The sequence below is a fragment of the Bombyx mori genome, chromosome 24 (genome assembly GCF_030269925.1).
Source record: "Bombyx mori chromosome 24, ASM3026992v2".
Classification (NCBI taxonomy): Eukaryota; Metazoa; Arthropoda; class Insecta; order Lepidoptera; family Bombycidae; genus Bombyx; species Bombyx mori.
Window position 1 is genome coordinate 949,219 of NC_085130.1, and position 15,197 is coordinate 964,415.

The 15,197-nt window shown below is 35.3% G+C and overlaps 1 protein-coding gene across 1 annotated transcript in view; it reads right to left on the reverse strand.

Moving 5' to 3' along the window:
• LOC101743920 (protein stum) overlaps positions 1–12,565 on the reverse strand; it is a 51,311-nt gene extending 38,746 nt beyond the window's left edge. The window contains exon 1 of the mRNA XM_004923714.5: positions 11,981–12,565. Coding sequence (XP_004923771.3) covers positions 11,981–12,534 — 554 coding nt within the window. The 5' untranslated portion in view covers positions 12,535–12,565. The remainder of the gene's footprint in view (positions 1–11,980) is intronic.
• Between the last annotated feature and the right edge of the window lie 2,632 nt (positions 12,566–15,197).

The window sequence follows — 15,197 nt, forward strand, 5'->3', positions numbered from 1 at the left end:
CATTTAGATATAGGCTCCGCACTAATTGAACGTAGTGCAAAATGAGCACAGAAGACACATTATCAGATAATAGTTTCTTTAATATTTCTTCTTCAGAGCAACATGTCCTCTTATCATACTGCATAGGGATTTGGCATGAGTTATCCACCACCAGTCTGACGTCAATCCTCCTTAGGTTATATCTTCAGTAGCATATCCAACGTAACGTGCCATAGGGAGGAACTTATCTATTTCTACGATTGGTGTTACTTTTACTTCGTCATTTTCGGTTCTATGATTTGCATTTTATTATTATAATCCACATTAAAAATAAAATTTACAAACACAAAAAATATCATAGTTCATAAAAAAAAAATTCCTTTTTCTTGAATTAATAGTCAAGTAAGAGTAAACTCATGGGGTTATTCTGGCTTGGCCCAATGTATAGGTTCGCAAGGCTCCGCCTGGACGACTTTATCAGCATCTACCCTAGCACTAGCAGTGCTTCCTCGCCGGATATTCTCAGTTGGTCGCGATTCCCATCCGGTGGCAGATTCATTCGCGAAGCAGCTACTCTTGAGTTGTTAGGTCTCCTTTGAGGCGCTTGGGTAGCTGTTAGCAAATCCCACCCCTCCTGGTTGAGCCCTTGCTCGCCCACCTACCCTGGTAAAACTGGAGAGCTTAAAAGCACTGACAGTTCATCGGGAGGACTCAAAATAACGTGTTTAGGGCGACGGTGCATTGCCCGGTCGTCTGGGTCGGTTATACATAAAGGCAGCCACGACAAGAGGGTTATCGTGTCACACCATTTTTTCGAAAGAGCATTCTGACGCTGTTATCAGATCTAATTATATTTGAAAATAATCATCAGCTTGGTTGTGACAAAAAGTTCCCAGGATTTCCAATCAGTAACAGTAACCACTTGCATCCAGGGCCAATGAATCATTTGCCCTCGCCAGTCATAAAATAAAATACTACACAAACGCTGAAGATAAACTTAGGCGGAGTCGAATAATTTCTTAACAACATCCAATTAGTTTTACGTAACTACAACAATTGTATAACAACGTGTCTTGAGATAAAACCATCAATTTCGAACTCTTGAATACATTAGACGAATTTAGTTGTTTTAAAATAGGTTTGAGTGTTCGAAGGAGCGGCGCGTTGGTCTCTTAATGCCGTTTCAAATTTAAAAATAGCCGATTCCTTGATTTTTATTTTGTAATATCCGCTGTTAGAATGTCTTTATTTGGTATCTTTCTATAGGGACTAGAGCGTTTTAAGAACACAGTTTCCAAACGTTGCCTAATCTATATATTAATACGTGAAGCGAAAACTTTGTATCCCTTTTTACGAAAATTGCGCGGACGGAGGAGTATGAAATTTTCCACACTTATAGAGAATATAGAGGAGATGTGTAGAATGCTCATATTTTATAAAAATTATGCATAAAAAATACAATAAATCAATAAAAAGAACATTACAGACACTACTACCATGTATTTGACGCACACACGCATGCATACTATTTATTGTCAAACTTTTGTTCTTGACGTCTGTTGTCAAATTGAGAATAGATTAAATATTGTTTGTCTTTATTAATATTTTTTATAGTGTATCCTTGGCGACATTTGTGATTATAGAAGTATAAAATACAATCAATAGTGTAGGTACAACAAACTTACAATTCCAATTAATTATAGTCGACTACTGCGGGACCTCTAGTCTATATATTAATACGTGAAGCAATAACTTTGTATCCCTTTTTACGAAAATTGCGCGGACGGAGGAGTATGAAATTTCCCACACTTATAGAGAATATAGAGAAGAAGTGTACAATGCAAATTTTTTTTTTAAATTATGCAATAAAGACACATTAAATCAATAAAGAAAACATTACACACACTACCGTGTATTTGACACCCACATATATACTCTTTGTTTATTGTCAAACTGTTGTTATTGCTTAAAGTCTGTAGTCAAATTGAGAATAGGTTAGTATTGTTTATCTTTAATATTACGAGTATTTGTCTATAGTTTAGTCTTGGCGAAATCTGTAACAATAGGACCACAATAATGTTGAAACTTATAATTTCAATTAATTATAGTCGAATTTCGACTACTGCGGGACCGCTAGTCAAGATTAAACTTTGACAAAATTATCTTCATTCTTTCCGTAAGTGGTTAATCACCTCGTTAAAGAAAGTCGTATAGTGCCTTCAGTCACTGGCAGTTCTTGGACAGTGAGCTCGTCTCTTAGCTTAGTGCAATGAAAGCGTAAGTACTTTTAGCAAGGTCATTTACTGAGCACGTAATGTAAGACAGAGGTAGCTGGGGTCGCCCCCACGCCGCACGATGCCATTGACACCACGAGTTAATAGATTTTTAATTCAAAGACAAAGAGTTCGACGTGCAACCTAACCTAAGCATCAGCGCGCTGAGTTTCTCGCCGGATCTTCTCAGCGGGTCGCGATTCCGATCCGGTAGTAGATTCATTCGTGAAACAGCTACTCTTGAGTCGTTAGATCTCTTTTGGAGGTGCTCGGGTAGCTGTTAGCAAACCTCACCCCTCCTGGCTGGGCCTTGGCTCGCCCATCTGCCCTGGTAAAACTGGAAAGGCCTTCTGGCCACCAGTAACTACTCAAACATAAAAAAAGATTTTTAATTGCATTAATTACATCACGCGCCGTGCAAAACAGTTTAGTGAAATTTGGTTTTTGTTCGGCATTAGATCTACATTTGATATAAATCAATTTAATGCTACTGTAATGACTAAATGTCCCAAAAAGATTTTTGTCTTTTGTTTAGTCCAACTATATTGTGTGTTATGCATATTGGCATAAGAACATCTGTTGACTACGTTAGAAATAAGCAACACTGCGTATTATCTGATATAATAAATAACAACAGCGAATAAGTATACTTTTTACGCAATGAATTACAATAAAAACACAAATTTTAATACAAATTAGGTACTATTATAAACTGTACGCTCCGTCGAATATACTTTTTTATCTAAACCTTGAACACAAGATGGCGTGACGTTCATTATAAGTACTTTAATATTAGTATAATTAATTTATGGCTTCTGCTATCAATGACAATATTATGGTGTATTATTTTTAGTAAACACAACCTAAATGTTATTTTAAAAGAATTTCTCTTTTTAGTTTAATTAATTAAACTATTTAAAAGTTTCGAAGCAATCTGAATCTGATTTGAATTAATTGACGAGAGGAACTATAGCGTCAAGCTAAATTATAGAGTTAACTCTGAATGACTATGAATATGATTTTTACTACCTATCTTAAAGACAATAATATAAATTTTCATAAATAGCTTGTCTAACTTACATCTCACCGTGTAGAATCGGTTTGACATTGAGACCTTGGTTCAGTCAGAACTAACTAAAGCCGTGACGACAATGAGATTTTTTATTTGAATTAAATAAAAACCACTTCTTGCACTTGTAATCATATGATTTTAGATTGCGGGTAATTTGTGGCGTAGTTTGTTTGTGTACAAATAGAGATCGGGATTTATACTGAGCTGCGGAATCCTCTCCGGATCACGTCATTACGGATCCTCCTGTTCCATTAACGGTGCTTTTAGGTACCTCAAGCACCGGTCACCGTTCTCGCCGAACCCGTCGCTTGCGAAGGGCTCGACGAGAAAATTAACCCTTAGCTGCTTCGTGAATGAATCTACTACCGGATCGGAATTGCGACCCGCTGAGAAGATCCGGCGAAAAACTCAGCGGGCTGATGTTTAGGTTAGGTTGCACGTCAAGTTCGAAGAGTACGATTACTGGGGTCCCTAAGCCTGCTTCTAGTGTTAGAACTGAAGACGTCTAATGCAAGGGTTATTGGATCTGATGATGAATCCGTTAGGAGCCTTTCTGATGAATATATGAGAAGAGCTCAGGATCAGTACAGAACTGATCATTTCATATAGTAGTATAGTATAAGGACCTTTTTTTTTTTGGTCAGGAGGAAATCGCCGGACTTCCGCCCTCCACTGGGGAATGGAGGGCGGGGCATGTCGGAGTCGAACTGACTAAAACCTCCTGTCGCTCAACAACCAACTTCCAAACCTCGCATGAGACAGAACTCATGAAAAGGCAGAGTGGAAAGTTAAGCGCTTAGTGCGGAGCACATCTCTGCCATCGCCCTCAGTATAAGGACCCTCGGCGAGACGTTAGTTTTAGATGTCAGATCTACTCGTGTTCGAAATAATTCTAAAGTATATTCAAGGTAACTGAATAGTAAAATGTTTTGTTTAAGGAAGTAGTAATATTACACAAGCAAAAACGATGGTAATTTTTTAAGCATTAAAGGTCATTTTATAATGCAGCACGCTCCATTTAAGATTCACAATGACGGTCGCTTCAATTACACTATTTAATATTACTATGAAACTATTGATTCTAGTACAAAAACATTAGGAATCCATCCGACGCTGACCCTGCTGTTGGATTGTTCGGAGAATCTTAAAGATAACAGTGGAAGGTAGTAGAAATGAACAAAAAAGTTACAATACAGAAGGGCCTACGAAGAATAAATAATAGTTTAAAAAAACTAACGAAATACGCTTTTATAGAAAATCCAACTAAAAAATAGAAAGTTAATTTTAATAGATTTGAATTAAAAATAGCGTAGGAAAAAGTGATTTTATTGTTAAAAATAGCGTTGAAAAACGCTTTTTTTTTTCCTTCTATTTTCAATATTTTTTCTAATTTTATTTTCTAATATTGAATTGTCATCGGTCCTTAATAAGTATACCAATTTTCGAGTTAAGCTGACGTTTTGAAGGGGGTCAAAATCATGTTAAAGATTCCGTTATATACTAACATACATACGTCTGAAGCCTGAAGCTAATAAAAGCGTATTAAAAAGTAAGAAGAGAAGACCATATATTATATGAGAAGAAGATATAAAGAAAGTAGCTAGTACAAATTGTGTTAAAATAGCCCAGCCTAGAGGAACCCTTCACTGATTCACAGTAAGCATAAGCGACAGGGTGGTACCTAACAGCGTGGATATATATTACGCACCAGTAACATATTTTCTACGGACCCATACAGTGAAAACAGTAATGTACCTGACAGATTAATATTCCAAATCCGTCCCGTCGCTTGCGAAGGGCTCGACGAGTAAATTAACCCACAGACACAGCCCACTGAGTTTCTCGACGGATCTTCTCAGTGGGTCGCGTTTCCGATCCGGTGGTAGATTCTGCGAAACACGGCTCTTGCTACGGTTCGTGTTCGCAACGTCGTCAGGTTTAAGCCCCGTGAGCTCACCTACTAGTTAAGGTTACGCTGAAATAGCCTCTCAAGGCTATCAGTTTAGGTAGGAAAAAAAACCAACTCCGCTGTCTTCAGCTGCGTAGGTTTTCAACACCATATATATGTCAAGAGAATGCAAACAATCTCTAGAATACTAAATGAGATTAGCGCTATTTTTACGATAAATATAGTGTTATTTGTAGTCAAACCCGACACGTTTTGCTGGGTGCTCTATGAATTGACTTTGGTTCGACCGCTACCGAACTTTAGAGGATCACCCGCTAGGCCAATGATTTTCTGAAAATTACGTCGCAATCGATCGAGCCATTTCGAAGTCATAAAGAGCATGCATACACACATCGACTTTTATATATTTAGATTCATATTCGTTTGTCAAAAATTCTCGAAAATTCTAATCATTTTTGGTAACTTAAAAGAAATAATAACTATAGAAGAAATTTTGTCGGAAATTTTCTTGAAAATTATTCGTATGTGAGTTTTTCTTTTTTTTTTTAATTTTTTTTTTTTTATTGCTTAGATGAGTTGACGGGCTCACAGCCCACCTGCTGTTAAGTGGTTACTGGAGCCCATAACATCCACAACGTAAATGCGCCACTCACCTTGAGATATAAGTTCTAAGGGTCTCAGTATAGTTTAGTATATAGTAGTAGTTTAGTCTATAGTATAGATTGTAATTAAATGTTGACATTCCGAGCTCGGATTCATATTATTATGTTATGATCTACTTTGGCTACGTTTTCTTACTTACGTAATATGAATAGGTACCCAAAAGACTATTATGATTAACATTAGTTGTGATAGTTATGAATTGCCTTTGCAAATTATGTGGTTTTTTTCTAAGCAACGATAATATGTCAGTACATATAACAACGAAGTTGTATGACTCAACGTCATTAAATAATATCCATATATATCTGAGCTCAGTATTATGATTAACATAACGTTATGTAGCTCGCAAAGTCATCGACTTTTGATTCGACTAAAATGGTAGCTTGTATATTTAACGCATAAGGATTCGAGAATTATACAAAAATGAATATTATTATACATGCCGTGTTCAAGTTGTCTCAAGAGGAGAGCAATAAAATATTACTTTAAGCTTTTATTAATTAAATAAATAAAAATATGAATAATTGGCGGACGTATTGACACTAATTTGTAAACCATTATCATGTCTATTGGCCTTCAAGATTGTAGATAAAATTAAAATAAATTTCTTTATTTAGACAGCAAAAGAGCTTAGAATCGATCTTATTTTCACTTGTTCTAATAGTAATATTACAAATAAAGCAGTAACTATCATAGAACAGATTGAGGCCACGAGGAAGATCGCCTATGCGGCGAACCAAATAAAAGCGACAGTAAATTGCTCATTACATGAATGCAAGAGGGCCTTCCTCTCATCAGAGAAGAGAAGCTTGCCACAAGCACCCGAAGTGATGACCATGACCACTCTGTCAAAAGTGATACCCACAAAGAAGAAGAAACACAAGAACAGTAGAAATCTAGCAGAAAACCCGGACGTTACAATCATTAACATCTGCTGAAGGAAATAAAGGGCTTCTTACGCGTTACCTATGACTACATCAGAAACATCGATCTTTTTTTTTGTATGATTGACAGATTACTGATGGCCCGAAGGCCTTTCCAGTTTCACCAGGACAGGTGGGCAAGCAAAGGCTCAGCCATCGATCTATTAACACATCGATGATCAGAAAGAAAAAGATCATCATCAACACTTCAAGTAATCAAATGTAAATAGTTTGTCGAGTCATTTCCGAACGATAATGCGAGTCGGCTTTCCACTGACCAGAGACCGAATCGCCTTGAATGGTTATGTCATTGTTACGTCTAGATTGATCTAGAATTTAGGCATTGAATTGTGTTATAGCAGATTGTAGTATTAAGAAATCTGCAGCCTTATCGCACGTCGGTTTATTATATAACATTTCGGGTTCGTAGTGCGTGATAGCGGTGTTTACCACCGTCCAGATATTAGTCCAGCATGCATTCTGGTTCTATATATAATAACAGTGTGCTTAGCGCGAGTTTTTTAACTCTTCAATCGAATAAAAGTTAACTCAAATTTGTATGGAGTTGGAATGTTTACATTCGTTTCCCGGTAGAGGCGTTATTCCAACTGCAAACAAATTAGAGTTAACTTTTACGCTATCGAGAATGTTAAAAAACTCTCACTAAGCACACCGATTGTGTAGTCGATAGATATATGCATAACACAATAGATGTAACAGAAGTATATCTCCGCAGAATTACATTTTTTTTCTACGTATGCTGATAGCCTTGAGAGGCTATTTCAGCGTAACCTTAAGTAGTAGGTGAGCTCACGAGGCTCAAACCTGACGACGTTGCTAACACCAATCTTAGTAAGAGCCGTGCTTCGCAGAATCTACCACCGGATCTGAAACGCGACCCACTGAGAAGATCGGGCGAGAAACTCAGTGGGCTGTGTTTGTGAGTTAATTTACTCGTCGAGCCCTTCGTCGCAAGCGACGGGTTTGAATGGCGTGTTTTGGGCGACGTCGATTGCTTTCCATTCTGTCCGCAGGGTCGGGAACGAGATTACATTAAGAATAGCAAGACTTGTTTTTCCAGCATTAATTGAATATTTGTTTCGATTTAGTTATCATGTGATATGCTTTTCTTATTTGCTAAGATGGGAGAAGCTTATAGCTTGTCTGATGCTGCCTGGTCATCGGAGCTCATAGACATCAATCACGTTCATGCCCTCACTCATCATAAGATATGTCTTCTAAGTCTCCGTTTTTACAATACAACGGATGTCCTACCCTTCAAACCGAAACCCATTAACTGCTTCACGGGAGTAGTAAGCAAGATGGTGGTATAAATTATTAAAATTTTTACATCCCACCTGATTTAATAAGAAATAGGTGTTGTTACCTTCTAATACAAATAAAGATCTACTTAACCAGTAAATTATGATATTTAATAGAAAAGTATATAATCCAATAACAATGAGAGTTCCATTTAACTTTCTAACTAGATTCATTCAAATATTCTGAATAGAATTTATGAACTTCACCTAAAAACGATAATGTGGCGTAAAATTAACTGAAAAGACGAGTTTAGCAAATTATTTTAATTTTATTTTCAACGCTATTAAAATACACCTAATTCTTTTTTGACTAACAAACTAGGTACTATATAAAATAGTGCTTCTTCTTCGATTATCGCGATTCATAAAAACTATTTAAACCTTTTTTGTATGGTTTGATTTCGAGTTTTTTTTTCTAATTATATTATTATGTAGTATTGCCGGGGTTTTAAATTTTTAACAGATTTCGTGATGACGGACGATTCTAAAATTATATTTTAAAGTGAAAATATTTTTATCGTACGAGACGATTTTGAACTATGCTCGCCGCGTGGTACGTATATAAGTAGTAGTCATCTATATATTAATACGTGAAGCAAAAACTTTGTATCCCTTTTTACGAAAATTGCGCGGACGGAGGAGTATGAAATTTTCCACACTTATAGAGAATATGCACAATGCTAATATTTTTTTTAAATAATGCATAAAATATACATTAAATCAATAAAGAAAACATTACACACACTACATACCATGTATTTAACGCACACACGCACTATTATTACATACACGACTATTTATTGTCAAACTTTTGTTCTTGACGTCTGTTGTCAAATTGAGAATAGATTAAATATTGTTTGTTTTTGTAAATATTTTTATAGTGTAGTCTTGGCGAAATTTGTGATTATAGAAGTATAAAATACAATCATAATAGTGTACAAACATACAATTCCAATTAATTATAGTCGAATTTCGACTACTGCGGGACCTCTAGTATTAATAAATCCACCTAACTTTCTCGTGACGTATGATGAGCTCATCTTAAATAATATTACTAAGATCTCGTCTCCACGGAAGCGTTAAGTCCACTATTTATGGACTAAATTTCTTCTTCAGAATTGTATTCGTGTTTGTGTTTTAAAATATACTTATAAATCTTATAATCTATATATATAAAAAGGAATTGCTGTTCGTTAGTCTCGCTAAAACTCGAGAATGGCTGGACCGTGGCTAATTTTGGTCTTGAATGATTTGTGGAAGTCCAGAGAAGATTTAAAATATGTAAATGCTCGGAATTAAATAAAAATAACAATTTTGTTTTTCCTTTGATGTGTCCCCCGTCGGACGGATTCCTTTTGTTTGTTTCAAGTTTATTTTATACAAACATTTAGGTATTTTATTTATCGATTGAGGCACTACGAAGTGTGCCGGGTCAGCTAGTATCTTAAAAATAATTCTTATAATAAATCAAATCTCAATAATATCAAAATAAATCTTATAATAGTAGTTTTTGTCATGATTTCTTTGCCTTTCAGCTAACAATAGGATCAAAGGACATGAGTACTATCAGGGCCACACCCAAGGAATAATATTACAATAAATATTACACTCAGTGTTTTCTTAGTAAGTGACGTGATTATTCCGGGATTCAAACTCTACCATCAAAAGTACTCCAACGACTATTTAGAGACAATATCAAGCGCATTAGCCCTTTCTATTGTTGTTTAGAGCTCTATGCGTAATACTGTTATCTAATTATTATAATTTTTTAAAGGTCGCCAAGCGTCTTAAATAGTTACCTTAGTGCTTAGATTTGCCACAACAATTTTTGTAGGACTCAGTTTGAAAAATTGGCACAGATGTAATGTAATAGAGATTTTTGCGTCAAGTTTTAAGGGGGTGATGAGGCCCTCGTTCTGATGTCTACATTTATAAATTGAGCGCCTTTTTAACATTCGATAGTACGTCAGTTCGGTATCCGTATAACTATAAGTTTTCATAACACCAAAATAATAGGTACTTTACTAAACAATGTGTCAGATTTCGTTAAAAAATCGAAGCACGATCATATAGTCTGTACATAAACGGCAATTGCAGGTTTATACATACATGACTACATATAGCTGTGTACCAATTTTGGTGTTGCGTGGGAATAAATGCAATGTTCTCGATTATCTTTGGCTCCGTCCCGGCTGGTTTTTTATTTGAAAAATTTCTTCTTTTACATCTATATTTTCTTGACAAAGTAATAAATCTTTAGGCACTCATATACGTAATGTATGTACATAAGTATGTAAAGTGATTATTGTGTTTGAAAAGTATATTTTTTTTGTGGTTAAAATCAGAATTTTTGACAATAAACTCCTTGGTATATCGTGACCTTGAAAATGAAAAAGCGTTTTTTTTTTCATGCAAAAAAGATATATTGATTAAGTATTTATAATTTAAAGTGCAACTTGTGTTAGCTTTAGTACAAATAGGCAGGATACAACTGCCCGAATAAACTCACGATATATCCTACCTGTAAGTTTATAAAGGAAAGAGAAATTTAAGTTTCATATTTCTAAATATCGGAATAATAAAGAAAATCTAATCTCTTGTTGCGAGGAGGTGGTCACGACCCTCAGTATTGAGGAAACCGAAGCAAGAAGCAGATATAAAATTGTTTTAAGTTACGTGAATCTCTTCAATATTTTTATTTAGATTTTTTTTGGAAGTTACAAAAATGGATATTAGCTAAATTAAGGCGTTAATTCTTTTCAGTTTTCTAAAGGACGCTTTGTGTGGTATTATTATATGTATTATATAAAAAGTTATAGATTTTTCTATTTTTATGAGCGAAATTAGTTCCCATCTGCGCGGCAACAACAACAAATACTCCAAAGCTTAAAATTTATTTCTTTTAGTTAATCAGTTACTTAAATGGTAATAATTTCGACTATTTGTTTCATTATCAATTTATTTCGTAATCCATTTCATTTTCCGTAGCTTTTAAGCGTGTTTAAAATTAATCATAATCGTTTTTAGAAATATGCATCGAAAACTAATTTTAATCATCATATCAAATTAACTTTTAAACAGCTTAGTTGTCACTATTTAATTTATAAAATAAATTTTAGAGTACAAATTAAGCACATATTATTTGCATTTTTTTTATTGGTTATCCTCCAATACTAATAAAATTATTTCGGAATCAATTGAATAATAGGAAAGATTGTTATAAAGTTTTTAATACGCTTTTATTAGCTTCAGACGTATGTATGTTTGTAACGGAATCTTTGAACATGATTTTGACCCCCTTCAAAACGTCGAATTAACTCGAAATTTGGTATAACTATTAAGGACCGATGACAATTCAATATTGAAAAAAAAATTGAAAAAATTGATATTCAACTAAAAAATGAAAAATAAATAATAGTTTAAAAAATTAACTTCGCTTCAATAACACTATTTAATATTACTATGAAACTATTGGTTCTAGTACAAGAATCTATCCGACGCTGACCTTGCTGTTGGATTGTTTGGAGAATCTTAAAGATAACAGTGGAAGGTTGTAAAAAAGTTACAATACAGAAGGGCCCACTAAGAATAAATAATAGTTTAAAAAACTAACAAAATACGTTTTTATAGAAAATCCAACTAAAAAATAGAAAATTAATTTTAATAAATTTGAATTAAAAATAGTGTAAGAAAAAATGATTTTATTGCAAAAAAAGCGTGGGGTGCTTTTCAGGATATTATCAAAATAATCCTTTTACTCATATCTGTTCATAAAATATTTATAACTTATACCATGTTATGTTATAAAGTTTTTTTTTATATATTTGAATATTACTCACGGAACAGGTGTATACGCCGGTGATGTCTTCACCCTCGTAGGCAGTACTTTAAACGCCCCTTCATCCCTGGACACTGCACTGACACCCTTAGAACTATCAGACGTCCTAGAAGACAGATCGAAATATCGATCCTGAGCGTGGATCAGCTGGGTCACGGTGAAAGCTTCGTCTTTCAAATCGATTTGGGGCCCGAACAAATCGTAATCGTTGCAACGAAAGAATCGATCGTCTTCTATATCGTTCGTGGGGGAATTTATCGATTTTATCGTTATATCGAGATTCTCGGATGTGTTTAGTCTGAGCGATCGTTCCGTGGCGAAGGCGTACGGCGTGTTGGCCAGTTCTTCTTCGATACTGTTGTAGCGGCTTCGGAACAGCGACGGTTGCTCCCCTCCACTGTCGTATTTCCCCCCGAAGAGGTCGTATTGTCCGAATCTGTTGTTTATAGTGTCGAATTTGGGATCGGCGATGTCGTCCGCGCGGGGACTGGCCAATGGACTCATGTTGATCTGTACAACGCCGTGCTCGTCCTTGTATTTCAGTTTCAACGCCATTTTATTGTTTCGCGTTCGGCATGATTCGGTTTTCGTTCATCTGAAATAGAAAATAAAACGTGTGATTGGATTTTTTGTCCAGATATTATTTATTTTTAATACGCTCATACATATGTATGTTAGTTTGTAACGGAATCTTTGAACATGATTTTGACCCCCTTCAAAACGTCGGATTAACTCGAAATTTGGACTAATGACAACACAATATTAAAAAAAAAATTGAAAAAATTGAAATTCAACTAAAAAATGAAAAATAAATAATAGTTTAAAAAAACAAAAAAATACGCTTTTATAGAAAATTCAACTAAAAAATAAAAAAAATATTTTAATAAATTTGAATTAAAAATAGTGTAAGAAAAAATGATTTTATTGTAACAGAACGCGTGTATTTTTTTGTTTTTTTAAACTATTATTTATTTTGTTGTGGTTGTAGAGATTGTTTAGTAGCCTTTTAGTGGTAAGTGGTTACTGGGCAGTGCGTGCGAACTCACAGCAGGGCTTATTTTTTATTATGTAAAATTAGTAAGAGACTTATTCGTCATGAATGAAGTGAAAATACCATTCTTAACCAAGATGACAGGAACTCACACGATAATAGACTATATACCTATTAATGAAGAGAGAGGTCTCCTATATCCAGTTAGCAGAAGAGGTTTATATCCAGTGGACTGTTGATGATGATCGTTCTTGTAAATTTTGCGTATTATCGCACGGTGCTGCGCCTAATTCTGCCAAGCAGCAGCCTTGCTTTCCAGTTTGGAGTGTTGAACAGCGGTTTAAAATATAATTGAGACTTGACGATTCAAGCGGGTGATTATGCACACGCTGTGATGCCCATGGGCTCCGGTAAGCCTTCGTTATCAAGTAAACTCGTTAGTAGTTTATAGTAATTGAATACCGGTCTCAATGGGTCACGATTCCGATCCGGTGGTAGATTATGCGAAGCACCGCTCTTGTTGGGGCTAGTGTTAGCAAATTCTCTCAGATTTTTTCAATTCTTTTATTGCCCTTGTAGGTAGACGAGCATACGGCCCATGGACTTCAGCAATGCCAGGGGCATAGCTAAGCCGCGCCTACCGAAAGCCCGTGAGCTCACTAGGACGTAGCTGGTATAGCCTCCTAGGCTATCAGTGAAAAGGAGGGAAAAAAACACCACTTAGTATACTGTTTATTCATAGCTTCTAATTAAACAATTGTATTTTAGCATATAACATGTTTGTTGTCTTCTTAACTCTGTGGCATATGAATAGATTGGACAGATTTGATAAGTTGGGTCTTACTTTTGTATTCTAAAAAATCGTTTTAAGATGAAACTATGTCATTTCAATTGCAACATTAAGGGTCAGTCGGGTTAGGTCGATTCGTAATACAGCAGAACCGATATAAAATTATAATTTAGAATTAATTAAATCAGACACGCCACTTTCGAGAACGGGTTTATGCAAAAGATATCAATACGGTATTAGCATTTTTAAAAGCGTCAGGATGATGTTATGCGCTTAGAGAATTACGTAAGTTACGCTTCTGACCTGTTGCGAATTGATTTTTCTTTATCGAGGTCACTTATTTTAATTAATATCGGATATTGTTTAATTAAAATGATTTATATTGATTATATTGACGTAGTGTGTGACTATTACTGGTGGTAGGACCTTTTGTGAGTCCGCGTGGGTAGGTACCACCACTCTGCCTATTTCTGCCGTGAAGCAGTAATGCATTTCGGTTTGAAGGGTGGGGCAGCCATTGTAACTATACTTAAGACCTTAGAACTTATATCTCAAGGTGGGTGGCGCATTTACGTCTTAGATGTCTATGGGCTCCAGTAACCGCTTAACACCAGGAGGGCTGTGAGCTCGTCCACACATCTAAGCAATAAAAAAAAGAGAAAAAAAGATAATGTTGGATAGTTCCCTTAATTCCGAGGTTTTTAAAGTAATTCATGTATACCACGGCTGTAAATCCTGTGAGCTAAGTGCGAGTTTTTTAACGTTCTCGATAACGTAAAAGTTAACTCAAATTTGTATGCAATGGGAACAGCGCCCCTAGCGGCAAACATAAGCAAACGGTCCGACTCCATACAAATTGAAGTTAACTTTTACGCTATCGAGAACGTTAAAAAACCCCTACGGTCGGTCGTGGTTCAGTCCTGGAGGGGACACTAATTATGTATAGATAATATTTATATCTCTTAACAGTTTCTGATTAAAGAATCAGAACCTGTGCACAAATAACAAAAGTGAAAGTGTTTTTGTTTTTTTTTATACTCAATCAAAATTAGCTCTACAGATTTAGACATAGAATACTTTTTAGCATGAAAAACGACCCGGGTAAAACCGTGTATATCCGCTATAACAAATACAACAGTATTTATGTGCCGGGTCAATATCACTACACAGTATAAAACAAAGTCGCTTTCTCTGTCCCTATATCCCTATGTATGCTTAAATCTTTAAAACTACGCAACGGATTTTGATGCGGTTTTTTTAATAGATAGAGTGATTGAAGAGGAAGGTTTATATGTATAATAACATCCATTAAATAGTGGAGAAATCAATAATAAATTACAGTTTCCGAAGCGAAGCGAGGGCGGGTCTCTAGTTTTACATATTACGCATTTGATCTCAAGACACATCAAGTCGTAAAATAAACGAGCGATGAATTCT